This window comes from Helicoverpa zea, chromosome 11, assembly GCF_022581195.2.
Source record: "Helicoverpa zea isolate HzStark_Cry1AcR chromosome 11, ilHelZeax1.1, whole genome shotgun sequence".
In the NCBI taxonomy this organism is placed as follows: domain Eukaryota; kingdom Metazoa; phylum Arthropoda; class Insecta; order Lepidoptera; family Noctuidae; genus Helicoverpa; species Helicoverpa zea.
In genome coordinates, this window is record NC_061462.1 from 12,426,730 (window position 1) to 12,454,581 (window position 27,852).

Genomic DNA, 27,852 nt, shown 5'->3' on the forward strand with positions numbered 1-27,852 from the left:
GGCTAACCCCTCGTTTTTCATTGCTTTTGGCGCCTGTCGCGACGTAATCCGTGTTGTGTTTGCTTCCGTTTTTAGGGTTAAGATTTGTTCCCCTGTTAGTCACAGGTTTGGGACCATGATTAATATTTTCGAGGGCGAATTTCGAAGGGTTTTCTGGTTTCAAAGAAGTTGTTTCCTCATTTATTAGAATGTATAGTTAAATATTATTGGCAACCTGGTACTATGATCTTTGACCGATCTTATGATACACGTATCTTGGCTGTTGTACTTAATCCATTGATGGATAACCAAACTACTGCGTAGGTTTACCTACATCATTGATACTGTGCGGATGTTGTGAACAAATTGATGGAGATAACTTTAGAATACAATACTGTGGAGAAATGCTACTTTCTTTTTGAATGTGAAGATTAGTTTCATTTTAGATATACACAAAAATTAAATATGTAGCCTCTTTCAAACCTCCAGGTAGGCTAAAGATGTTTGCATAAAATTATATTTCTCATTCAGATGTTGGGTCTCTTATCTCATTTCAAGAAAAGGGAGGATGTTGGCCAAGTAGCGGAATCCTCATCAAACTACATTTTAAGACAAATCCGATGGACCTGGTATACATTAGCTATATCAGACCACTTACGGCTCGGACCTTGATTTTTTTGAATGGGACCTCTACCCATCCTTTTTCCAGATAGGAATGACATTGACATTCCGGTCAAACCCATTACCGTACTTCCCCGAATCCATTCATACCTTAAAATCACCTAACATCCCAGTCAATTGATTTTAAACCTTATTTTTTGCTCGATAAGTCACAATTTGTCGCGTATGAAATTTCTCTTGTCTCAGTCTTAAGGTCTTCAATTTTGGACCTTGTTTTTGGAAACTGTAGTTCGCTCTTGGTTTGTGGAGAAGTTATTTTCGGTAGGTTTAATGGTGGTGCGTCGGTGTGTGTGTGCGGTGATAAAGAGTGTATCCATTAATGTTATCGTGGCGGTATCGTTGCGTTTATCGAGGCGCCGGCGCCGCTCGGGTGACACAAATATACTGCTAGTATTTGTCTTTTTCTTATATGCAGTTAGTAAGTGTGTGAGCCTTCAAGCTTATGTCACTGTTGGGGTAAACAGAAGTTTAAGTGCCGTTATGAAATGTGCTAAAACGTTACGCTGTTGAGTCGAAATAAACGTTTCCATTCAAAATCTGTATTTTATTAGTTCATCGTTATTATGTAATTTATATTATCTTGAATATTTTGCGACTTATAAACACACGTTTTTTTTGTGAGTATTAAATTCTACGATACACAAATTATGACTTCATCTACAATATCAGCAATAATTAAATCACAATTATTTAAACTCATTATTTGTCACCAAACAGTTTCCTATTTTCCTGTCAATAGCTTTCTTCTCATCATTCTCTGTATCAGTGTTTTACCAAAACTATCACCAACACCACTTATTCCACGTGAATCACTCCCCGTAACAACAGCCTCATTACAACCAATGACCATTAATAGGCCGACAGCATGGCAGCGTGACACCAATAGGTACTCAACCTCAAGTGCTCCTCTGACGCCAATATACATAAAAATAGTGCGATAATTACAATCAGCTGGTAATAGACGCAATTGACTATCGTTAACCCTACTTCAAAATGATTATCTTTGATTGAGCAGTTGATTACGTCCAAAAATATAACGTCATTAAGGGTATGTTGTGAAACGTGGGTAAGAGTGTTATCAGGTATTTGTTAGTCATGATTATTAAAAGAAACTCTTAAGTTCTGGGAAATGCTTTGAAGTACATTAATTCTTCTTATGTAACTGTGTTTGAGTGGTCTTCAGAATCTGGTTCAAATATTGAGAAAGGGTTTGCAAGAATTTGTCCCAAAAAATAATCAACAGGCTAGGCACAAACTTAACGATGACATACATCTATTCTATTGGGACTTTACAAAATAAATCATAGTTAAATACTAAGCCAAAAGAAGTGTTTTTATCCTAACTTAATTACGAACAAAACCACGTCCAAAAGCAAGTTCAAATTCGATAACTAATTTAAGGGATCATATTTCTTCCACCTACGATTGTTTCTTTGATATCCAACTTTAAATCTTATTCTAACTAGTCTAAGGTCCATATTAGCTTGCCATGTTGCTGTATCAGGTTCCTAAGTTATCTTGGTGAGTGGTATTCTCAAAGTGATTTTGGGTATTTTAACGGTTGGACCATATGGGGGACGGCAGAGAGCATTATGTGCTTGTAATGTTCTTGATGAGTGTTCCAAAGTGTTAATTATTGCTTTTTCTACCTTATTATCTTGAAGTTTGAAAGTAGCAAGTTGTAGTTCTAATCAAATAACTTTGCCGTCAGCTTTGCAGTCAACTTTGAAGTTAGCTATGATACCTTGCACATATACAGTAGTATTTTGTTCGTCCATTTCGACTACGATAAAGACAGTAGCACCTAACTTCTTACAGGCAAAATTATTTGAGAATAACTGTCAATCTCTGTCTTTTCCAAAAGTATTTGTACATTTTCTTTTAATTCACGCAATGTTTTCCCTGTTAATTTTAAAGTGTTTCTGTGCATCGTCACTGCGTTATATCACGTTATAAGTTGTGTGTTTGTATCGTGGCACCGAGCTCGGGAACCGTGCAGCGTCGGCTTGTAAACAAGCTGTATAAAACGCTCGCGTTTCTGTGTCATGCGCTTGCGCATGTTAGATGTTACGATGCGGGAACGAAACGATGTATGGAGAATGCGTAAATGTGTTAATAATCTAGAACAAACTATGGCTAACTATGTATGTAACACTTAAAAAAAAGAGTCATTCATGTCACGTCCAAAAATGTTGCCTCTAAAAAGTTAAAAACTAAAGACTTATTCCAAAATTGACTTTAAACTTTCAAGATTGTACTGTCAAATTGGCGACAGACTAACAAATTGTAGATAAAGAAAATGAAAGCAAACATCTTTTTTTAAAATTCTTAATCATTACTTTCAAAATTTATTAAGGTTTTAAAAAAATCTTCCCGATCGTTGCGAGTCGTGAGGTCTAAACCGCCTCGTAGCGGTGTCATTGAGCTTTCAACTATTCGGCGGGACGCTCGCCTATCAGGCCGCATACTTGACGAATTCCTTCATCTTTTTCTACCAAACAGATTACTGACAATCTTCACAAGATATTTCCACTAACTGGGGTACTTACAACTAAATGACTGTGAGAAAGTATTCCTATGTTCTTATACTGCAAGAATTATAAAAGCTTTATGACTTTTAAGATGCTAGGAACAGTAATTTCTATCTCGTTGTGGTCGCCTCACTTGAGGCCAATAAAATGTGCTCAGTTCTCCATGCGACTATTTTTATGCATGCAGTAATTAGGAAATACTAAAAGAAGTTATTTATGCTGTATTAATATTAATGTAATTTAGAGCAAGAAGGAGCGTGAGAATATGAATCGTATATATTTATTTGGAGGTGTGCAGAATTCTAAAATATGTAGATATGTTTATCGAACTTATAATTTAATGAATTACTGTTGGATTTCGACCAATGAGCGGCCACTACTTTATAATAAATTCCTAAATATTGTATTGTCTAAAATATACGCTAAACATGATTCTACTTAATTAAGCGAACATTCATAGGATCGAAGATATTGAGATTTATGTAAATAACCCGGATTCATTGCTTACCACATAATATGCTCCGAACTAGTGTTACTTTGGTATTTGGTACCTAGTTATGTCACTATTTCAAATTCCCGAAACTTAGGCACAACACAATTGGTACCTAGTTTAATATAATCCCTGTAGCTATAATAATCTGAAGTTAACCAAAGATAATATTAGTTTATCACGAGAAAATTGGGGTCCTCGTCGTTTAAACACCACTTACACATACACCACTTATACAGCTTTTTTTTCTCTCTTAAAGTATGAAAATACCCAGCCACGCAAACAGAATCTTCTCATAGTAACTCTTAACACAAGAGCCGTCATCTATTGAATGAATAAAGTTAAATATTGTTATTACAAAGGAACGCGATAACTTGTAAACTTCCATGCACGTGGAAGCAGCCAGTCCAGTGTACAAACATGGACTACTATTGTAACTATCAATGGTTGCTATGCGACACAGTATTATGTGGATATACCTAAGTCATTGAAGAGACATTTTCTTTACTTTTGTTTGGAGGATTTTATTAAATAAATACTGAGTGTATTTCAAAACAACAACAAAGTGATGACATCTCTTTTTCTGTAGGTAAAACAAATGAAAGAGCATGTTACGGGGCAGTTGGTTATGCCCCTTCTCTCTTCTCCAAAGCACGTAGGTACAATTTTGTTCTAGTGTTAAAGTAAAAGATCTGGTGCTTAGATTTTAGGAGGGACTTACTAAATTACAACTTAGAATAGCAGCTAATAAGATGGAAAATAGCAAAAAACTTAAGTTTCTGAAAGCCGATATATCAAGCATGAGCTCTCAAACCCTGAGACTGAGACCCACTTGTTAGAAATAAGGTACACTAGAGCTAGACTATTGAAATTACATAAAAAGTATTAAAGAGTTTTGAACTTAGATAAGTCAAAAATCAACTTCCATTAAAGTATTTAATTCCGTCTAACCACACAAGACTACATGAACAGACGGTAACATTCATCTCCACAGAAACACAGCAAAGTATTACATTTCATTTAATAGGATATCTTTCTCGACCAGTGTGGCATGACCACAAAGTATTTGTGAACAGAAGATTCACTATAAACGAAAAAGTCATCAAATATCTTGAAGAATCTTTTAAAAATATAAACCTATTCAAAATAATTCCAAAATGGTGTAGAATCTGAGTGATATGATCATTGCTATGGCCTGTCACTTGTGAGTCTGAATCAGTATGGGCAGGACCTAGGTTTAGTCTTAAGAAGATGGTTTCAAGTCTTTGAGCACCAAACGATCTGGTCCCATCCACCCTCAACATGGTCTACATTGAGACTTCCAGAAAGTTTATGTACTTACTTAAAAAAAAAAAAACTAAAGAAAGCTGCTCTCATAGAGTCAGCATAATTATGTTATCTTCTTTCAATTTCCTCAGTAAAGCGTACTGTTTTCAAGAGCATTTTAAGCAAGTACTCCTTATTTTACCTTTACTAATACATGAAACTGTGCCTTCTAAAGTATTTCTTTAGCGAGTGGTATACATAAATATGTATAATTACAACGCGGCTTGTATACGACCTTGATTTGATCGGCAATATGCTAATGTATGCTATCTTACGCACAGCTACGTTACATACACAACTACACATACCTAGCTATACATTATTTATATACTTGACCAAAACGAAGATTATGTTTCATAGTTTGAACATGGACTTGTTGCTACCTAGAGATTCGGTCGCTCAGTGTGGTGAGCCGGTGTTTTAGAATGTTTTTTTAGTATAGATCTCGATTTTTCGATTCGAATCTCTATTCAATCAGTAAAATGGGTACAAACCTGTGACTAAGACAAGTTCTTTGCTGAAAGAGTAGGAATATATTGTTCTACTGAATCTTACAGCGAGTAAGTTGTAAGACTGAAAGAAATGATGATATTGATCATGATGAAACCATTGTTATAGCTATTATAGGTTCCTCTATGATGAAATCGTCAACCAGCTAATAATAAGATTCTCTATAGTCTGCAACTTTCCCACTAGCAGCTAGACATACAGGATTAAACAATACTGATTGTCATGCACCTTCCTGAGCACATAACACTCCTTAATCCTCTAGAATGCCGCCTAATTAAGCCATAACGACAATAATAACCTTCTTAAAACCAGACTTGCCAAGAGAATCGCCCTTTACCCTGTCGGAAGTAAATATTATCACCATATCAAAGCATTTGTACTGTTTCCGCATATTACAGCATGGCGCCAACACCTACCCTTGAAACTTGCTCACCTCACTACAAATAGCGTGATGGATGGTATCAAACTTGTAAATACAACAGTAGCTTCGTCTGTGTGTATGTCTGGCTGCGATACTAGGAGTCCCACTGAATATTACATAACTGACGCAGGTCAAAAAACTGATCATGTTGAGTGTCCAAATGTTGCATAGCGTTAGATTGTGCTAAAGCAAAAAAGAAAGGAACTTTTTGACCGGGTACAAGAAATGCTTCCCACAGGATACAAATAAACCCGCAGGAAACAACTAGTAAATTGTATAATTGTGATAACTATTTATAATTCTGTAGCAGACATAAGATAAACAGTAGGCGCCATGGCCCACTCTATAGCTGACTATTAAAATTTAAATACGTACGGCTTTATAAATACAAATGTATGCACAATAACTTATGGCGCTTTATTATAAGTGTAGGGTTTAATGTGATGAATATTTGATTAATTAATAATATTGTGACTGGACTTGTGGTTGCCAATCAAGCGACCACCGACTCATTTAGACTATTAATCCTTATTGTGGGTAAACCCTGAATTTTAATCATCTTCGTGTAGAAAATAATGATCATTAGCTATTTCATGTAATGCATCTACCAATGAGGTAACGACCAGATTCTTAATATCAAATTCAATAGGAAGGATCAAAGAAAATATTGCAGCAAGTTTTGCTATCCTTCTGAGGACCTCAGATATCCAAATTGAATTGTCACTGACACTAAAACAAGAATACGTACATGTGTATAATAAATTATGATACATAGGTGTGTCTGTGTGAGAAGCTGTGATGTCACTCTCAAACCTGTCAGGATCGCCATTATTTTTTAATAGTTTAGAAGCTTGTCCAAACATGTTCTGTAGTAGGAAATGTTTAATGATCTGACTCTTTTCTGTGATTAGGAAAGTTACTATAACCTAACTGTTAGTTTATTTTTTAACTGTGTTAGGTTTTAGTTTTTATATGTAGAAGTTCTACAGAAGTTCTTCAATTTCTAAGGAGGTGCTTTAATTTCCACCACACTCTCTATAACAATTAACTATTATTTTAAATGTTTCAACTAGCAAGATTACATAATAAGAACCCATCTGCCGCATTAGGCAAGTCCTGTAAGGGTAGATGTAAGGTTGTGTAAATAAATAAATAAAAAAAAATACATTAAATAATTTTTTGATGTAATAAAAGCTCTTCTCCAATTCCCACAACTATTTAAATCCTCTCTTTTTTTGTATCATTATTATTTTCCTTACGAAATCAATAGCATAACTAACATAATTTTCTTTTTGTCCTCAGAGCATGGAGAGAGTACAGAGGATGCCAGGAGGACGGATCACGAGCGGCTTGTATCAGCGTCCCTGGCTACTGACGGAGAAGGTAAATATCTTGAAAGCTTTTCACTTTTAAATACTCTGTATCTGAGCAAGATTGAATAGGTCTACATATCAATGTTACTGTGTTATACGATGCCTTTATACTTTGGTAAAAATTCTACCTATGCAGTTTAACAAAACCTCTAGTAGTCAAAGAAGCAGCTACCTACATACAGGATTCTAAATCAAATACCACAAATGTAAGTCCCAAAAACCCAACGACAAAACAAAATGCCAGCCTACCGTATTTACATGAACCCACCACAAACACCACCAGTTAGCTAAGTGGTGTCCCAAACCCATGTCTGATGGCGGTAACCTTGACGATCGATCGGGCCCGCCACGGCGGCGCCGCCCCATACCACGGCGCCATGCTAGCCATGGGATCGAATCGTGATGGTATTGTCTTGGTTATGATGATATGAGTGGGGAAATGGGTTTGGTTCTGTTGCGAAATGAATTTGGGTTTATTTGGGAAGAGACTGGTCGTTGGTTGTAAGATTTTAGTAAGAAGTATTGTAGCAATAGAATGTTGTGATATTGACGCTAGACATAAAGCAAAAAAATGCCTGATTTAGACACCTGGGCATTTCTCGAATCACATTGAAGACCAGAACGAATCATTAGAACTGGATCTGTGTTTGCACAGTCATTTAGATAACGATTTCGACATTCCGTTGACAGACAGACATGTGTAATTAAACATTTATAAGTTCATGCATAAAAATATCGATTTGTTACAATAAATAAATTATTGAGTTAATATCAAGGACAATACTAGCAGACTTATCGATTGCTTTGTATTGGACTTTTTTAATTTATGTTCAGGTGTTATTTTGTTGGCCAATACTCATCTGCATGATTGCTGATGTAGATCTCACGTGTTGAATTAATTTCTGATAACTTTTTTCGCTATAGACGTCAATCGGTTCGTCTTATCGCCTTCTTGTTCTGAAATTTCCTTGGTATTTAACAACACCCCCTTGAGTGTATTCAAAGCATTATCTCAGAGCTCAAAACAAATCGTTTCGTCTATTTCGAAAACATCAATGACTTCATCAATAGGATGCGAAATCAACACTTTCAGCAAAATAGTAATTTCCTCAAGTTTTGGCATACACAATGGTTTTAAGACAATAGGTTTCTATCAGCACTGGCGTCAGGTTACGAGTTAACTGTCCAGATATATCAGCGTTAGTCAGTTGGCATCGAACGGTTGGTTGGAGCCAAGTTTTACATGTGAGGGAACTGTTGTGAATAGAACAATCTGGATGATTTTATCAATTCCTCTTTGGATGATGCAACATTGGTTAGACTAAGTACTACGGCTTTTGAGTTATTAGAGTCTAGAGTTTAGTTCTTCCGTGATTGTTCTTTGATTTAAGAAGTTTTTAATAATCATATTGTTTACTCTATTATTTATTGTTATTTATCTCCATCCACGAAATTTCAAATATAATAATGTCATCATATCCATCTACAAAATATTATAATTTCTGTATCTAAAATTCCATCTTCTCCTTTTTCCAGAACGTCAGAGCTGGGAGTCAGAATGGTGTCGGCTCGCGTACTGGGAGCTGACCCAGCGGGTGGGTCGTCAGTTTGGTGTCCGAGTGAGGGCAGTGGACGTGTTCGGAGGGGGAGGAGGGGCTTGTGGCTCTGGAAGGCATGGGCTGTGCCTAGACGCTTTGGACCAAAGGGGAGATGCACCGCAGGCTGAACAGGTTGGTTTTTCAAAATATTTTTATCTTGGTAAAAAATATATGCGTAAAATGGCTGTGTTAGAGTTATGGCTATCGAAAGATATGTTAACATGTGAAACTACTGAATATGTAAAACATATTTGAGGAGTATATATTATGTGGATTCAATAGCATAATATAAAGCTGATAAGATATTTGACCCTGAGCAAAAAAAACAGTATTTTTAATCAAAGTTTTTCGCATAATTCAATAAGATTGTAAATAATTAAAGCAAAAGCTTGAAAGGCTCGATTACAATGGCAGCAGATAGCTACATTGATTGAGAGTAGGAAGGCGACGCGATAACCCCCGATAGCCTCTCGTAAGAACAGAGAATCTTTGTCGGACTTAACGCGATATTCTAAGTGATTTCCAACGATTTTAGCAAATATATGCGCATATAGAAGTATGTTGAAAATGTTTTTTTAGTAAACCTCACTCATTTCAATTGGATAAAAAAGCATTATTGAGAATTTTAGATTCTCTGAAGGTTTTACCTCATGACCAAAATAGGCTTATACTTAGTATGACCAAAATTAGATAGTGAAAGACTTTTTATTGCAGTATTAGCAAGGTCTCAGGTCTTTACCAGGAGTCGACGACTTTTAGCTGATAATATGATGATTAAGCCATTATCTCAAGCAATGAAAATAGGTGAGTCCCGATAAAAGATATGCACACGATTTTAGATAGCAGATAATTACTTAGGTAACAAGGGGATGTCACCTTTCAACAACAACACAATTCACCTTTCTTTTGACATTTTATCTAATCTAATCCAAAGTGTAAGTAGCTGAGGATAAGTGGTAGTTGTCAACAGTGAGTTGGCTAAAGTAATAGCAGCGGCTAAAGTACAACATTTTGAGAAGCATCCACTTACATTTAAAGCCACAAAAACCCTGCAATAATCACTTAATACTCATGAGACTAATTCGGTTTATCTTTTCATTACAGGTGAAAAAAACAAGAGCAAAAATTGGTCTAGGCGTCACCCTGTCCTTAGAATCTGACGGGGTTTGGCTGTACAACCGGAGCCAAGAACCTGTGTTCGTCAGCTCCCCAGCCTTAGACGCTGCTGCAGCCAAGGCCCTCCTAGTCTGGAGGGTCGCCCCAGGCCACTGCCTATGCATCTTCGATCCTTCTTGCCCTCCTCCGGCGGTGTCACTGCCCCACATTGGTCCTGTTGACCCCAGGTCGGTCAGGATCTCGTTCGCAAAAGGTTGGGGTCCAAAGTACTCGAGGAGGGATGTGACGGCGTGTCCATGCTGGCTGGAGGTGTTGTTAGCCCCCCCGAGCTGACGCAAATAGAGTGCTGTGGATTTTGTGCTGCTATTTGGTTTTGGGAGATTGCGGAAAATTTTTGGTGATATGGCCAATTGTTATATACGGTGTATGTAGCTTATTCAGCAAAAAAGGACCAACACATTTTTAATAATCACCATTTCTTTCCGCATCTCCCAAAACAAATAGTGGCACAAAAATATTATGAACTCAAAAAAGTGGAAAACGGACCATTACAAGTGAAGTGAACATTTCTAATGAACTCTGTAAAGTTACGGACAATATTAAAATATGTTGTACACTCATTGCCGCGGAAAAAATGTTTGTCTAGAAATAAAAAAAGCAATAGGGAATCTGCTCATTCCCTTTAAATAATTGAGCACGAACATACATACTTATGAAGTACCTAGTTAACAAATAGAATTATGAAAATATTTTCTTCTAGCTTACCAATTTTTCAGGGCCCTGAGTGTAGACTGTGCGATGCACATTGAGCCCAGTACCTACTGGGTGATGTTTATACATTGTTGGGAATAATGGTACATTATGTTTTGTTATCATTATGGATTTGTTACTTAAATTATTACTCATTATGCCGTTATTAACTTCTTAGAGACTTATATACACTAGTCTACTTGATATTCAGCTACTTTTACACCATATTGCGTATAAAAGTATCAGGACGGCAAAATGCGTACTTTTTTAAATAGTCATTGTTGACAATTACCATAATAATGTAAATACTGGTGGTTACTGTGCGTAATAAATAAAAGGGGCCTTGTTTCGCGAAATGACCGGTTATTGCTGGTGATTCCATTATTTTGATGTGCATGTGAAAAATTTGTGGAATTTGTAAGATTTACTTCCATTTTATCGCGTTTATCAAATTTATCTTCATTTGTTCAGTAATTTCATTGCATCATTAAATTCATGACTCCGTTATCAAAGTGCCATTTAAGCTACTCTCTTAGATTGGAGCTAGCCAATTTAGTTGTGGAGTACCAAGTCCCCTTACTCTCAAGTTGTTCACATGCACGTCACACCACCGATGTTGAGGCCTTAACTCGTGCTGTATAGTCAACTATACAAGTTTTCTAAAATTGTACATAGTGTATAAACTCGGCTTTAAGACATGCGAGACTGTATATATAATGTTACATATATGTACTATAAATATTTGTAATTAATTATTTATAATTATGAAATATGCCTTACCTTAGCAAGTAAATTATTTAAGAGTTAGTTTATAATTTCAAACATTTTTTTTACAAAAATATATGCGTTATTGAAATATAATTTGACACAACTTTTGTATTGGAGAATTCGTTTAAAAGTGAAGAAGGCTGTGTGAAAAGCATTTTTATTGACTTCAAATGGGAAAAAATCTAAAATCATTTTTGAGAGATTTTTAATAATCTTGGTTTTTTAATCATGGATGAAATATGAAAGAAATTTGACAATACAAAACTGTATATTTTATATTATTCGACCACATAAGTTAATCAGGAATAATGTTTTAAAAAATGTCTTTATGAAGATGATTAAAAATTTCTTGAAAACAATCTAATTTATCTCAGTTTTGTGAGTTTTGGGAGCAACACGGAAGCTTAGAATTTTAAACAATTTTATGTTTAAAAAAAAAGATCTGCCGATATAATACTTTTATAAAAGTGCAATCTTATTGAATTATATAGTTATAATAACAGATAAAAATGTGCCTTGCGTTATAATGAAATAAATAATAATATAATTAATGAGGTAATCCTGAGTCGTGTGTAAGTAACAGTCAATTTCACTGGCCTATAAGAATTCTATACATTACGATTTTTATTGTGAAGCTTGCTTTTTACTGAAGCGTAACAATTTTGTATAGAAAACCATCTGATACTTAAATTTTCCCTACCGTTTTTTCAAGTAAAACATTGTTAAATGTTACGAAATAGCCTACTATGTTACAAAAATTACCACTTTGTTACGAAAAATGTCCACTCTGTTACGCTTTAGTAAATGGCACGTAAAAATCCTCGAATTTAAGTGTATAATCGCTTAGACAAAGTGATTGGACAATAAGAAGTAAATTCTAGTCTATATAGCAACTGTGCTTTGTCAATCGTTGGTTAATCGCAGCAAGTTGGGATAGGATAAAGTCCGACATTCTGAAATATTGTCTATCAGATTTTTTATACAGCGTGACCAAAAAAAATGTTTTCTTTCGCGAAATGTACTTAATAATAAACCAATTTATACATTCTGGTCAGTTTTCACACTTCAGTTTTGTTACTATACATTTTTTGTATTCATTATAGTAGTTCCAGTTTTCATTATGGTAGTTACTCACGTTGGTCACGTTGTATAAAAAAATGTATAGCATTATTTTCTTAAATTAATGTACATAATGCGAATGGCAGCTTGTTCACAGTAAAATGTATTTTATGCAGTCACAAAGGCATAATTATGATTTATTTATTAATGTTTTGGGTAAAAGCTGTTTAGTCATTGCGTTAGACTGATGTAGCGCCTTAAACAAAATATATTTTGACATATTTTTAATTATTTTTCATTCTAAAATATTGGGATCAATAAACTGTTAAGTATTTTCTCAAAAATCTTGATTATTTTTGTTTTTTTTTTCTACTGTTCGTGTTTCGTTAAATTATAAAAATAATTAAAAATATGTCAAAAGCTAAAATAATATAAAATTTAATAATATAGATAGTAATTGTTCTCCCTGATTCGCCGGTAAATTGTTGTGAGTTTGACTGAGAAGATGGATGAGATTAGGTTATGATAAATTATAAATAAAAGAGAAATATTTTTAAAATTTTCGCCATTTCATTCGATCCTTTTTTATATATTTACCAATTTATTTACATAGATATACACTAGACACAAAGACACAAACATGACGAGACAGTATTACAACATACCTGCATAATTTATACAAAATAATTATAATCGAGCTTATAATAGTATTAACAAGCAAATGTTACGTTCCTAAACCTGTTATATCAAGTCAATACGCATTTTTTGCCTTGATATTTTAACACAAAAACATCCTTGAATCGAAAATAGATAATAATAAGAATATTTACATAAATATTTTACGAAAAACAATAGGACTCACAAAAGAACATTGACACAAATTAACAGCCACAACAATAATATTTACAATGATGTTTTCCTTAGAATTTAAATATAAATTATTCTAATTTCTTGAGAGTGGTGTTTGGTACCAAGAAACACGCCATTCCGCACACTGAAACAAGAGAAGAACAAAACTTAAAACAACGCTATCTAGTTATAACAACGCGTACTAAAGCAGCATACCAGCTGTGTTACCCATGACTTGCTATTGGTTGGCAACCTTTTAGTTTTAGTTCACAAATTCGATTACGTTTGGGTAGAGGGCGCTAAATAAAGCAGCCACAAATAAAAATTTCATTTTTTTTTCATTGCCGTTGTGAAACATTTTCCATAGAGGGTGTATTTCTTACCTGCTAAAACGGATCCTATAGTAATGAAAGGCGGGAGGCAGCCGTAGTCTATGAGTGCGGGGAAGATGACGGTGCCGGTGATGGTACCCAGGCGACCGCTCATCAGGAATGTTGCCATCGCCATTACTCTGGAAAATGGAGCTTAATGTTAGTATAAATAGGGCTCCTGTTACTCCTCATAGCATATCCACACAGCATAATGTAACGCCCCTAATTGCAGGGATTACAGTATCCACATTATGGTACGGCATATAAAGCATCCATATTATAGAAGTTTCATGCCTCGTAATAAAGAATGCACGTCACTCCACAACCGTGAGGTGTGCAGTCTCAGAGAATATCTTCTCAAAAGCGACGTGGGTATGCATCGTGATATGGTAGCAGTGGACAAAGGACTCACCCCGCTATCGTTGGCAAATGAGAACTGGCGCAGACCTGTGGTACTAACTACCCATGATCGCAAGGAGGTAAGGCAGAGGAAACAGCTACACGGACGCTTCTTCGGGGCTCTTCATGGCCCCGATGTAGACTTCAATGCGTCCGTATCTTGGCTACGCTTCGGTGACTTGTTTGGAGAAACCGAAGGGTTTGTATGTGCAATTATGGACGAAGTTATCCTTACGAATAACTACCGGAGATATATCGTGAAAGTCGGGACGGTTGACATATGTCGGGCATGTCACCATCCGGGTGAGTCTATCAGACATATTATATCTGGTTGTTCTCGTTTGGCTAATGGTGAATATTTGCACAGACATAACCAAGTGGCCAAGATTATCCACCAGCAGCTTGCTCTGCAATACAACCTTGTAGACCTTGAGGTACCGTACTACAAGTATGCGCCCGACCCAGTTCTCGAAAAGGACCATATCACGTTGTACTGGGATCGATCTATCATCACTGATCTATCATCGCTATTGTAGCCAATAAGCCTGATATTGTGGTGATAGATAGATCAGCGCGCCGCGCGATGATAGTCGATGTCACCGTTCCGCATGACGAGAACCTTGTGAAAGCTGAGAAAGAGAAACAAATAAAGTATCTCGACTTAGCGCACGAGGTTGTCGCCATGTGGAGTGTCGACACGGCTGTTGTTGTGCCAATGGTTTAATAGCCAAGAGCCTCGACGAACACCTCAGGAGGCTCTCGTTGGGCGGCTGGATCAAGGGACTGATTCAGAAGGCAGTACTCCTTGATACGGCACGTATTGTGAGGAGGTTTCTGTCTCTGGGACCCTAACCACCGGTACCTTGGACCCTGTGCCCGATATCGGTGGCAACCTATTTTTTATATTTTTAAATGTTTTTTATTTTTATATTTAATATTTAAAAATGTAAATTATATGCTTGAAAATAAATAAATACCAAATCAATGCACGTCATGTTGTTAGTAAATTTTTTGTTGTGTTGATTGGACAAAAAACAACGTTTGAGAAGTGCTATTTTTATCCTTGAAAGTTTTAGTCCTTGAAAAAGATAGTTTATTGATAACAATTATTAATTAATCATAAAGGATTCAAACCTTAGTGAAGTCGGGAACAAGTCCACAGTAGTGCTGGACAGCGAAGCTCCACAGAGCGAGGTGAAGGCCAATGCTGCCGTTACCATGGCAACCACTGCGTACGCGTCAGTGCCCAGGAACGGCAGCAGGACTATCAGGAATGCGCTAGCTACTCCGCAGAAACCTGATACTAGGCGCTTGCCACATCTGTGAAAAGAATACAGGAGTTAGGTATAAGATAAGCTGGTAAAAATTGTTTTAATTAGTGGCTAATTAATTTTAATTTCTGATTACATGGTGTGTTTTTGAGAAATGATAAATAATGAATTAAAAACTCTACGATTGTCTATGGAGTTTCTTACCGGCTCTTCTCCAGGAGACCAACTTTTTGGAGCCGTGCAACTATTGTGACGTTTCATAAGAGCCTAGTAATGGCTACTTGCAATAAAAACATTTGACTTTGATTGTTTTCGATTACCTATGTAACTACAACACATGCTTGTGTAATTTGGTTATTACACATAAAACACATACGATTGAGAAAAATCTTTTGTTAAATTACATCATCCTCCAAGCCTTTTTTTCCAGTCGGCTTCCAGTCTAACCGGATGTAGCTGAGTACCAGTGCTTTACAAGGAGCGGCTGCCCTATCTGACCCCCTCAACCCAGTTACCCGGGCAACCTAATACCCCTTGGTTAGACTCTTGTCAGACTTACTGGCTTCTGATTACCCGTAACGACTGCCAAGGATGTACAATGATAGGCGGCACTTACAGTTTAATGTGCCATCCGAAACACAGTCATTGGTATCTAAGATATACTTAGAAAGTCCTTTAAAATCAAGTCAACCTAAACCTCAAGACTTCAAACCCCAACTTACTTATTAACCAAAGCCCCTCCAATAGAATAAGTCAGCACAGACCCCGCGCCCACCGCAGCACTCTGCAGGTACGTCAGCATATCAGTCACTATGGGCACGCAGATGTCATCCACCTGGACTGGCGTGGCTGATGGCGCGATGGCTGAGCAGAGACCTTTGGCGTCGTTGCTGATCATGGCTGCCAGTTGGGGGTACCAGAGGCGGATGGTGTTGGATCTAGAAGCAGAGATAGTTTTGATTTACTAAATGTATTGGATAAGAGAGAGCAATTGAGATAAATAACAGATATAAAGTCATCAACAAGTAGATGACACTATAGTTCGGCCATTCAGAGAATGCGTTCCTGACACGTCGCGATTGAACTGACGACGTAATAACATTCATTGATTATTGATATAATAATGTTGTTTTAATGCTCCTCAATTGTTAAAACGGTAAACAACCAGCAAAAATATTTTTATCGTAACTGCAACGCCATTGCAAAGTTACGTCGTCAGTTCAATCGCGACGTGTCAGGAACGCATTCTCTGAATGGCCGAACTATAGTTGCGAGTGTTCTCGATTGTAATAATAATTAGCTGAAATTATATCTTGCTGTTCCCAGCACTTTCCATGTTCAAACCGCTTGAAACTAAGCAAAACCATAATTTTTGAAACAATTAATTTTAATCTGCTTATAACAGACAACAATCTAGATTTTGTTAGTTGGCTAAAGTATTAATTAATTACAGCACAGATGAATTTCATGAATAACAGTCATACGACGCTTTGGGGCTTATCCTGTTAGAAGCAGTACATTCTTAATAAGTATTATTTTTTTAATGTCTTTGTGTGCTTTACTATAAATCTGCTAAATCAACTTCGTTGAAAATGCCTAATACTTGCACCGCATTTTAATGAAACTTGGCAGTAGCATAGCATATTTACATCAGAATGACATAGATGAACTCAGGAGTTGTTCCTTTAGTTCAACGTACCCGAACATGCATCCGGCATGTATAGCACACATGAGGAACAGCCACTTGGCGTGTGGCGGCCTGAACAGCGGCGCCAGCTGCGCACAGCCCCCTCTCAGAGCTGCAACTCCTCGACCTTGCTGCTCGTTCTTCTCTTCTACTAGGACTTTCACCTGGAAAATGTGAGGATAGAGCCTTCAGTTATCAGGTCGAGATAGTCTTCAGCCATCCTGTGATGATGCCCTTGAGTGACTCAATGGCAAACTTTCTGGCTTCTAAATTGTGATAGGCCATAGTGATTAGTAATAATGGGCAGATGCTAAGTAGCCGGGTAAAACGTGCTTTAGGGCAAATCTCATTAGGGTAGTCATGGCATGGAAATTAATAAGGGCATTGCGTATACCACCTGACAACGAATCAATTGTGCAATACTCATTCAAATTTTGTTTCATTTAATTCAGGGTCGCTGACATAGCAGACATAATAGATAAAAGAGAAAAGCTTTAGTTATATTCATCAATCACTACGAAAGTACGAAATCACCAGGTAACTTACCGGGAACTCCTCACCAGGTTTTCCTGTGTTCATCTGGTAGATAATCCTGAAGACAGCCATGGCTTCCTCGTTCCTTCCTCTGGACATCAGGAACTTGGGGCTCTCAGGGAGGCAGAGGAATGCGATGCCGGTCAGAAGAGGCATCAGCGCCGTGGCGAAGAGGAACAGGTTCCAGGAGTGGATTACTGAAAAATTATGATTGGAATTTTAGATTTAAGTAGAAAGTGGTTTTTAAATAAATTATCATTTATGACTGTAGCTTAGCTGGGTCTGAAGTTCAAGAATTTTAGAGTGAAAGTACATTTTTGTTTCGGGAGATTCTAAGTTGTGACATTTTAATTGTGATTTTGTACATAACATAATGTATAATTATGTAGTTATCTATGGGCCATTGATGCCTGAGAATGAAGTTTTAAATAAAAAAAATATATAGTTAATACTTTGAGTGGAGAAACATGATCGTGGCAAAAAAGAAAATATTGTTAAGGTCAGAATAAAGATACAAGACATTGAAATTTTCAATTACCTATTTTAAGAAAAAATCTCACCAATAGTATCCCCAAATATACTGAAGTCCCAGTCCTTAGTGAGGATAGCCCAGGCGAGCAGAGGGAGGGTGGTGTTGGCGAACGTGTAGAACAGACTGGTGAGGAGGATCACTCGAGCCCTCAGCTCGGTTCGGTGGAGCTCTGCCAGGTACGAGATCAGGACTGCGAAGGGACCGTTGAAACTGAAAGTGCAAATTATATTTTAATGAGACCCGGAGTTTGGAGTTTACGAAAAAGTTTACAGGACTTTGAGGCTGATAAGGACAGGATTGAAGTTCAAGTAGTTTCTTATGGAGAAGTATGCGCTGGGACTATGAAAGATACTCTGGAGTGAAGAAGACGATGATGTTGAAGATGAATCTTGAAAGTTTATCTAAAGTACCTTCAAATTAAAAAGCATCCATAAAAAAGCTTTTTTCCAAACAAAACTATAGAAAACCAAAACCTTTTTTACACCTGGACAAAACAAATCTGCAGGTGTTGCCATTTTACATGGTTTGACAAAAGCCTCCTAAAGTATTTGATTTCCGCGAAAGATAACACGATATTTTTCTAGTCATAAACAGATAAGTCTGTTTACTGATTACTCGTAGTGATTAGTAATGTATGTACTATAAATCAGACAAGAGCATGTGCTCAACACTTGTATCTTAATCGAAGCGTAAATATACCTTATTGATCAGATTACCTTGAAATTGGTCCTCAGGGTATTAACAATAGCAAATAGTTTTCACGCTATCGAAAGGTTGAACCGATTTCCGACCGATTTGGTAGAGAAACATAAGCGTCAGGTGGTACCCCAGGATGCAGAAGACCAGAAGAACAGTTTATTTATATAACGTTGACTAAAGGTAAGAAAGGTCACACTGCTCAAGTTGCGGTTTTCATGAAATGCGATACCATTACTGAAGCCTATATAAAGATATGATGCCTTATGTCTTCCTGGTTGTCAGATAGTAGTTCCATAAAGGTTTAGAGCGAAGGAATAGAAAATATACTGAGCCTTTGCACTATATATATGAAAGTTGTCTTGCAGACAACGATATACTTCGGTTCAAGACATCGTTATTATATTGACGCCCGAAGATCTGAACTATTTCTGCATTGTGAAATGTTTATTTTTGTCACACACAAGTTTGGCACAATGGCAATACACAAAGGCTGCTCTATTATAGTTTTAATATTTAGTACTCTCATAAAGTCTGTGCCACTGCCAGGCCTTAAGTACTGAATACGTAAATGAAGCTACACTAAATGGAAATGTTTGTCGCAGTTTGAAATATTTCCACGAATACTATCAGGATGATTTCCACAGTTTTGTTTTGTTCACTGGTTTTTAATTTCGACCTTTTTTATAATTCATTATTTGTTGAGGTTTGAGAGCTGCTGCTAAGTCAGTCTCGATAATAGATTTGGCTAGATAATAAAAATAACTCGAATACTTACAGAGTACATACCTCCAAAATATCGGGCATTTAAGTAATTATGATATTCTAAAAACGATTGAAATAGGTAATCCTAGAAGATTGTTTAGAATTCCTTATATAAAAGGTTATTCTTTAATTTTATCTTATTATGCATTCACTGTGGTAACTATTTTGCTTAATTTGTTAAATATTTCTCCAAATACTCACAGGAATCCACTAGCGAACCTCGTAACCAGAAGCATGGCGAAGTTCTGACTCATGGCTGCCGTCATCTCCACCAGCCCCGAGCAGAAGAAGCCCCACACCATGATCTGTCGTCTCCCGAGGGTGTCTGACAGGAAACCCCATACCATCGCTGATGATATCATGCCTGGAACAGTTGGTTTTTGAAGATTTAGGAAAATGATGACCAGTTTGGGTACGTAGTGTGATGACTTCATAATTTCACCCAGGTATATGAAGGGTGGGTAAAACCAATTCAGTGATGTACTTAAAGATATTAATATCCAGGAAATAGGTATTAAATATTTTTAATGTATGTCCTAGAAACATTGTTCTAAGCGACATCGTCATTAGTGGCTTAGTCTTTGGGGTAGAATGCGTGCTCAAAACACACTGTCTACAGTGTCACACTATTTTAATTCAGATTAAACAATATTTTATCACTTGTAAATTAATTCCATATATCTCTAAAAGTGCATAAGAGGTACTTTAATTCATATTAACCTTGATATTCTTATATTAACTAGTTACAAGTAACTTCATTAATGAAATTGGCTTTTTGCCCATATCGTAGTGCATACCATACGTGATTCAAAATAACAAATAACATGTTATTGACTTTTGTTTTTGTTTTTGAGACCACAAGAGAAATTCAGTTAATATTGCGTAAACGTTAGTGAGTCATTTGGGGAAAATAATCAGCTTTGATTAGTAAACAGGAGAGCAGTTTATGTTTACTAAATAGATAAGTAACATTAATTTTCATATTCTGCGAATTTTGGAGAGGAATTTAACAGTGGCTCTAGCGTTATGTAGTTGGCATCATCCTCCGAGCCTTTTCCCAATCATGTTGGGGTCGGCTTCCAGCCTAACCGGATTCAGCTGAGTACCAGTTATGTAGTTGGCATATGAAGCATATTTCAAAACGGCAACTAAGAAATTAATAAAGGTACCCTAATCAGGATCAAACCTACGACCTTTGCATTCGTCAAAAACCAATGAGGTAGTTACAAGACTTGATAACATCTTAAATTATGAACCCTCCTCCGGTGGTGTCGCATAGCGTCCCATTGGGCTATGAGAGTGATGGAATAGTGAGTGCACCTGCGTCTGCGCAAATGCCTGGGCATAATATGTCCTGCGCAGCTGGCTGATCCTTACATGAGAACAGCCGCCGTAGCCGATAATCGGGTAGGTGGACATCATCATCATCATAATTATGAAAAAGTTAAGTAGGTTTGCGGTACGTAAGTAGGTATTAGTGTTAAACAGGTAAATTATTCCTATAAAAAATATGATAGAGAGAGTATTCAACCTTAACGTTTTTACCCTTAACCATAATATAGGTATGACTAAAATAGTAATAACACAAACACGGTATTAATGAATGTAATTTTACATAACATTGTCGTCACTAGACAAATGTTTGTCGTTTGAGTGGAAATTGCTCGGTTTGTTTGTTTGTTTGTCACCGTGATAGGAACAGGTGATGTTGGTACATATTTACTGTGTGAATACTGTCTGGTTATTGAAATTATTGTTTGTTGTTTTTGGGATTTTAGGTGGTAAATATAGTTGTTGTTACCCTCGGTTGCACTACATACCTACTAGAATTAGGCTTCATTTTTGATTAAATAAAGAAATAATTTTATTGGACAATAAGTAGTTCTCGAAAAATCTGTACAGATTTCTCTGTCGATTTTAGCTTAAAATAAACATTGAGAAGCTATTGTCTGAGGGTCATTGTTGGTGTCCATTTTCTCAAACAGGATTGTGTCTTATATAAATAAATAAAATGTTCCTATGGAAAAATTGACTGAAAAAGTGTGATTGACTTTCTTATGGGTAGAGGTCGCCTTTTAACAAAAGTACCAAAAATAATAGTACACCTTTACGGAACTTTAATTTTAAAACTATAAACAGTGTTTATCAGGCGCCTGCGCAGGTAACTGTCCAACAACAGAATGTGTTATGACATTAGCCACATCACGTGCGTGTGTGTTAAAAACAGTAAACATTAACCATGTTTATCGAAAGCGGTAACCATTGTGAATACTTAATGCTAAACTAATTTAAAAAAAATTGTTTTAACGAAATATCGTCTTCATATGCCGATTACTATCCTTCGCATTAATTAACTGCAAACTTTTAGTCGGCCGATAGTTCTTATATACTCATAAATCAGTATGAAGATGAAGGGTAGTACGCACATTACAGAGATTAGCCGTCTTACCACAAAAATTTTTAAACGTCAGTTTAAGACTTGTCTAAAAAATATCAAATTATGACGTTGACATATGGTTCATTTTGCAGCCAAATTTTTTTTAGACAAGTGTAAAACGGGGTTTTAAGTTTTTGTAGTAAGGCCATTAGTATTTAGCCGGCATCTGACGGACTAAAAATAAGGAACGGAATTGAGATGGTCTTTACAAAAAAAAAAAAATTACAACCCACTGTTGGCTTACTCAAATTGAGATTAATAAGTCCATTTCGGTTTCGTATTGAAATACAGTCGACTCTTGTTAATTCAAACCTGCGATATTTCGAACCTCTCGTTAATTCAAAGTTATCACGAGTTCCCTACAAAATCTCTTTATATTTCGAACTAAATCAATACATTTTTAAGCACTTAGTAATTCGAACGAAAAAAGCATTGCTATATAACAAAACGACGCGTTAATTCGAATTCTTAGTCGTCCAACACTCGAGGATTCAAAGTTGCAGAGAGGAAGACGCGGAAAGATTGTCAAGTCAGAGTCAGAGAGCAGTCTAAGTAGCAGCAATCTGTTTTAAAGCAGTATGACGGAGCTGTTTCGAAAGATTAAATAATTCACATTATGAATACATGTATATGCACACAAATGTGTCTTTAAACTTTTGACATTGTTATAAAATAGCAGTTAACAAATAATAATTGATCAACAATTAATAATTCGAAGTTTAATTTATTTTCTTTCACAAATTTCGAACCATTTAATATTTCAAAATTTTAAGAGTCCCTCGAGTTTCGAATTAACGAGAGTCGACTGTAAATCAAATCAATTCATTTCGTCTGATATATAAACGTAATGTATGTTACAAACTGACAGTGTTATAATTATTTTCAGTAAACTTCACAATTATCTCGTGTCATCTTGATATCACAATTAGTGATTAAACTATGTATATTTATTTCACGTTAATTGCACCATCCTGTGTATATTATTTACTAAGTAAATATAACTATTATTTATAGGTGTTCCTTTCTTTGTTTGAGTGTTAAACACAGTGCATATTTGCACAATTTTGTGCGTCTCAATTGCGATCAATAGACAAAAAGGACATATTTTAACTATACCTACAATCTTATTTTTTTAAAGGCAATGTTTGTTAAAGGTAAACTCAGGAATTCCCAAATTGATTGTAAAAACTGTAGTGTACATTTCTATGTAAGTTCAATAACTTATTGTGGTAGGTCATGATCGGGTTCGTGACCTCATAATTATTCTTTGACATAACAAAAAAACAGTTGAAAAACGATCAGTCGCTCCTTGTTAAACACTGGTACTCAGCTGCATCTGGTTAGACTGAAAGCCGACTCCAACATAGTTAGGAAAAGGCTAGCTAGATGATTTCATTTCACACTCAATTTATTACATTCCTGATTAAAAATTATTCTTCTGAACTACCGTTTTATCTCCCCTAATTAGTCTAATCAGTCACCTCTTGCATCACACTAAACAGTCTGCAATTTCGCAAATTTTGCTCATCCCCCTAACAACACATTTTTATCAGTCTACATATATTTAACTTGACTGTTAGTAAGAAAGTCAGTATACTTTATTTAGGCAATAAAGTTTAGTTAGTTGATAAGATTAGTTTTATGAGAAGTGGGGTGTGTCGTGATTGCCACTGTTAAATGGAGTGACACACCTCCAATGTTTAGATGGAGATTTGACAGTAAAACACACAAACAACAGCTGATTGACAAGCAAAATACATATTTCATGATGTACGGATGAAATTTTTAATAATGTCATGATTCTTTTAGTTTGCATTTCAGAGAAAATGACTTCCTAGCTGATCTTGTGGCAAGACCGAATGCATATTAACAGTGGTCAATTTTTAACTGCAGAAACAGTATTTTCATGCGGGTTTTCTCGATGAAAATCTAGTCTTTATTTTACATGTAGTGAATGGCTTTTCTAAACTTGCCTTTTATGGTTGCTATATTCCAAAAAACTCATCATGTTACATGTATCGTGAATCCTTTTACGATAAACTGTATAGTTTATGGATCAGTTGATTGCAGTTTTTTTAATATTATTTATTATTAATTACAAAGAAAGTAGGTCTAGATTATGTTTAGCCCACAAAACCGTCTAATTCTCCTATCAATGAAAATATCGCACCACCAAGTCTTCCAAAGCATCTTATGCAAAAAACTCACTTCTTCGACTTACCTCCATAAGTCATGGCAGTAATAGTCCCCATATCCAGCAGACTGAGCCCCATATCACACTGCGCCCTCGTGAAGATGTAGCTGATGGAACTGGTGACGGAGACGGAACTCCAGAACGCTGGGATGGTGCACAGCATCAGAGCGATGTTGAACTTGCCATAGCTGGTCGCTGCGATAGCTTCCTCGAAGTCGGAGGCCTCGGGCTCTGAAATGATTTGGAGGAATTTGAGATATAATGATGAGATAGTGAAAGGTATGTAATAGTGAAGTAGGTAGTTTTTTTTGTCAGAAGGTAAATGGATGATACCCGCAAAAAATAAAAGAACAAAAGTGCTAATGAAATGTTCTTTAACTTCTGGCTTATAATTTGAATAGGAATTTATCCACTGCTCTTGCAGGAATAATCGTGTAGGTAAGTATTACTAGTGATTTAGTGATAGGTCAGCCCCTAAAAGTCCTGACAAGTATCTCATAGCAACCTCCACCTTCAAAGCAATAGCTAATGAGGAAAATCATCCAATAATTTGCCAGACCTAACCCAAACACTAGAAAAGCAGTCTGAAAAACAAATAGCAACATTCTCAGTACAATAACAGAATATATTTCTTGCTAAAATACGCCAAAATACGTTGAGATGAAAACAGTTTGGTCTCACGCGCAGGCATCTGGTTATAACCCGTAGTTTTGGACCTGTGCCAGTTTGGGCCTTCGCGTCTTTTACCAATAAATGTCACTCAATTTAGTTTTATTAGTACTGGGTGATCTTTAGTTGTATTATAAGTGGGAGTGTTCGTTTGTTTGTCATGCTTTTGGGCGACGGGTAACCGTCTTCGTACCTCGAGAAGAACACTAATGCTCTTTTCTTTGACAATAGGCATGATGACAGTAATCAAAAATCATTAAAATAATATATTTATTAAATTAAACTTGAAGCTTGGAATATAAAACGCGCATTGTTTTCTTTATTAATAATGTGATTAATATGTATTTTTATAAAATAAAATTACGAAATAAGGCAATCCGCCATGATATCTTGAACACCAATCAGAGCTCGTGACGTCATTTCTCAAAACAACTCGCGCGAAAGCGCGCGAACGTCACATTTCGTTATTGTGAACTTCCACTGCGATCTTTGTTTTTAATTAATTAATTGTTTATAACACGAGTTATGGAGCCCGGATTTATCAAGGCAAACAGCGCTAATTTGCCTAGAATTGATATCATAATGCTGGGAAAGTTTTTGGCATCAAATAAAGATTTTTGTTCAGCTGAATTTAGAAATGTTAAAACTTCCATGTAAGTATACTAGTTTAATTAAAAAACAATGAGAGATGAAACCTAACCTCGAAATAGTTATTTACATTATAAACTATGCTAGAATCTAGAGAACTATGTAATAACTTACATCAAAGTGATCTTCACAAAAATAAAGTTGTACCCTGGGCAATATTGCTTTTGAATCTCGCCTTGCAAGTTTAAGCCACTTGTTTCGTATTTTTTTATTGTGAGGAACGTACACAAATAACTTATCAGGAGTTGTTTTGGATGTGTTCTTACACTGGGGGACCCCACAACACCTATGCCCTTTCGAATTCATATTTAATAACACAAAAATCTTAATTATTGCACGAGCGTTGTTTACTTGCGTCTTGTAATTTCAGTCGTGACGTCACAAGTGACGACATGACACTGACAAGCGTTTTCGCGCCGGATTCAAAGTGGACAGAGAAAAATGCAATTATTTGATAAAAAAACTTCGCATTTTCTTAAAATTAATAATTTTTCATATAAAATAGACGTATACCTACATCATACAAAGGAATTTAAAAATTTGTCATCATGCCTATTGCTAAGGGTATCCCAATGTCAGGACATACGAAAATTAAATTTACCAAGAGGTAGATCATGTTATCCTATAATAAAATATTTTAAAGCACTGTCAACTTATCAATTTAAAGTTGAATTCAAAAGGTTTGGTAAATTATTAAGCGGTTTCTGGACACTCTCTTTATCCCAGTGTGTAAAATAGATACGAGTAAACCGCAGGAAAAAGTTAGTTTCAAATATAATTATGACAATATTTAAAGCTATTCAGGTACTCAAGGTCTTTTCTAATGAGTTTTCTATCGATGAAGGAAGAATGATTTACGATTAGATTTTGTTTTTAGAGATTTTGTCATCGTCTAAGCATTTATCGTCATAAGAAGATGAAATTATGAGTAAATTGAATATAGTTGATTATTTTTCCGACCCAAATATCGACCAATAGAATTGCACCATTCGACGTCACGTGGTACAACCTACATGGTATTATACTGAAAATTTTTTGAATATTTTCTCTGGTCGTTGCTACGTCAAACTGACAGGTTGTGGCCGACATTTGGGACGGAAAAATAATCTCCCGAATACCACACGAGCTTCATAATTATCTGGCATTTCCCTCAAGGTTCCTTGCAAACAAATAAAGTCGTCAAGTTTTTCAGGAAAAATCACTCGCGCTTCGCGCTCGTTATTTTTTAACCTGAAAAACTTGACTCCTTCATTTGTTTGCAACGAACCTATCGGAAAATACCCGATAATTTTGAAGCTCTTGTGGTATTATAAGTGAATATAGTCAATTAGGAAGGTGAGTATTTTTTTCTTTATGAACATACTAGATGGATGGAAAGGGAATGAAGACCAAATAAAAGAAGGATGGAATGTTTGGGAGATGATAATAATAAGAGGGGAGTGAATGTTAAGGATATGACGACTGACAAAGAGGAATACAATTGGAAAACATATTGCAACGTAATTAGGGGTAATGCTGGAAAATAGAGTTAAAATCTGAATCACGGGTGTTTTAAAAAATATATGTACATTAAAGTTCCACCAACATTGAAATCTCTGTAAAACATCTACCCACAAATTCCAATTTAATCTTAAGCGCGAACAACGCAAAGAAAATCGAAAACATAACCAAACAACGACGTCATAATCCCAAAAATAGCACACAGCATACCTTGGGCCAACTTCTCCAAATTCGTTGATGATAATCCAGTCACCTTGAAGAGGTGGTCATGGGAAATCTCCTCCCTGGCTCCTGTCACCCCGGCTTCACTCCTCACGACCACCATCTTGATATACTTCTAAATATACTTCTAAAATACCGTATATCTAATTGTTTATGTATATTACGAGTATACGAAAGGACCATTCTTGAAGTAATGAGGTAATAACAAAAGTTACCAGAATATATTATGTATCGTTCGGTTTGTTAAGGATTAAAGAGTTTGTTCAGCAAATATAGAAGCTGGTATCTATGACAACAGTTGGTTTTATGTGTTCAGTGATAAGACTAGACTTTATCTTTGACTTTGTCTGTTTATTATGCGTTTTTGGATTGTTTTAGATGCGATGGGGTTGCGGTATTGGTAGACTTTATGCATTTTTTTCAAAGGCATCTTGATTTTTAATTTTTGTGATCACTCCACCTATTTTTACCTTCAA

General features: G+C 36.0%; 2 protein-coding genes across 2 annotated transcripts in view; one reads left to right on the forward strand and one right to left on the reverse strand.

Moving 5' to 3' along the window:
- Positions 1–13,161, forward strand: part of LOC124634393 (mothers against decapentaplegic homolog 6) — a 30,868-nt gene extending 17,707 nt beyond the window's left edge. The window contains exons 4-6 of the mRNA XM_047169962.1: positions 7,241–7,321; positions 8,848–9,041; positions 10,014–13,161. Coding sequence (XP_047025918.1) covers positions 7,241–7,321; positions 8,848–9,041; positions 10,014–10,358 — 620 coding nt within the window. The 3' untranslated portion in view covers positions 10,359–13,161. The remainder of the gene's footprint in view (positions 1–7,240; positions 7,322–8,847; positions 9,042–10,013) is intronic.
- On the reverse strand, positions 13,153–27,550 carry LOC124634392 (synaptic vesicle glycoprotein 2A-like). Its single transcript, XM_047169961.1, has 10 exons — positions 27,365–27,550; positions 24,365–24,568; positions 19,908–20,070; positions 18,274–18,455; positions 17,726–17,910; positions 17,192–17,343; positions 16,215–16,430; positions 15,356–15,541; positions 13,835–13,962; positions 13,153–13,596 (listed from the first exon to the last, which is right to left on the reverse strand). The coding sequence occupies exons 1-10, from the start codon at positions 27,477–27,479 to the stop codon at positions 13,541–13,543; spliced, it is 1,587 nt and encodes a 528-aa protein (XP_047025917.1). The 5' UTR covers positions 27,480–27,550; the 3' UTR covers positions 13,153–13,540.
- Positions 27,551–27,852: the final 302 nt, after the last annotated feature.

Bases quoted from the DNA above. Each gene is read 5' to 3' on its own strand.
- LOC124634392 (XM_047169961.1), bottom strand. From the start codon at position 27,479: ATGGTGGTCGTGAGGAGTGAAGCCGGGGTGACAGGAGCCAGGGAGGAG. The intron at 15,542-16,214 runs GTAAGTTGGGGT...TTCTTTTCACAG, and splicing joins GGAGGGGCTTTGGTTAATAA to ATGTGGCAAGCGCCTAGTAT. The intron at 13,597-13,834 runs GTAAGAAATACA...CTCTTGTTTCAG, and splicing joins TATAGGATCCGTTTTAGCAG to TGTGCGGAATGGCGTGTTTC.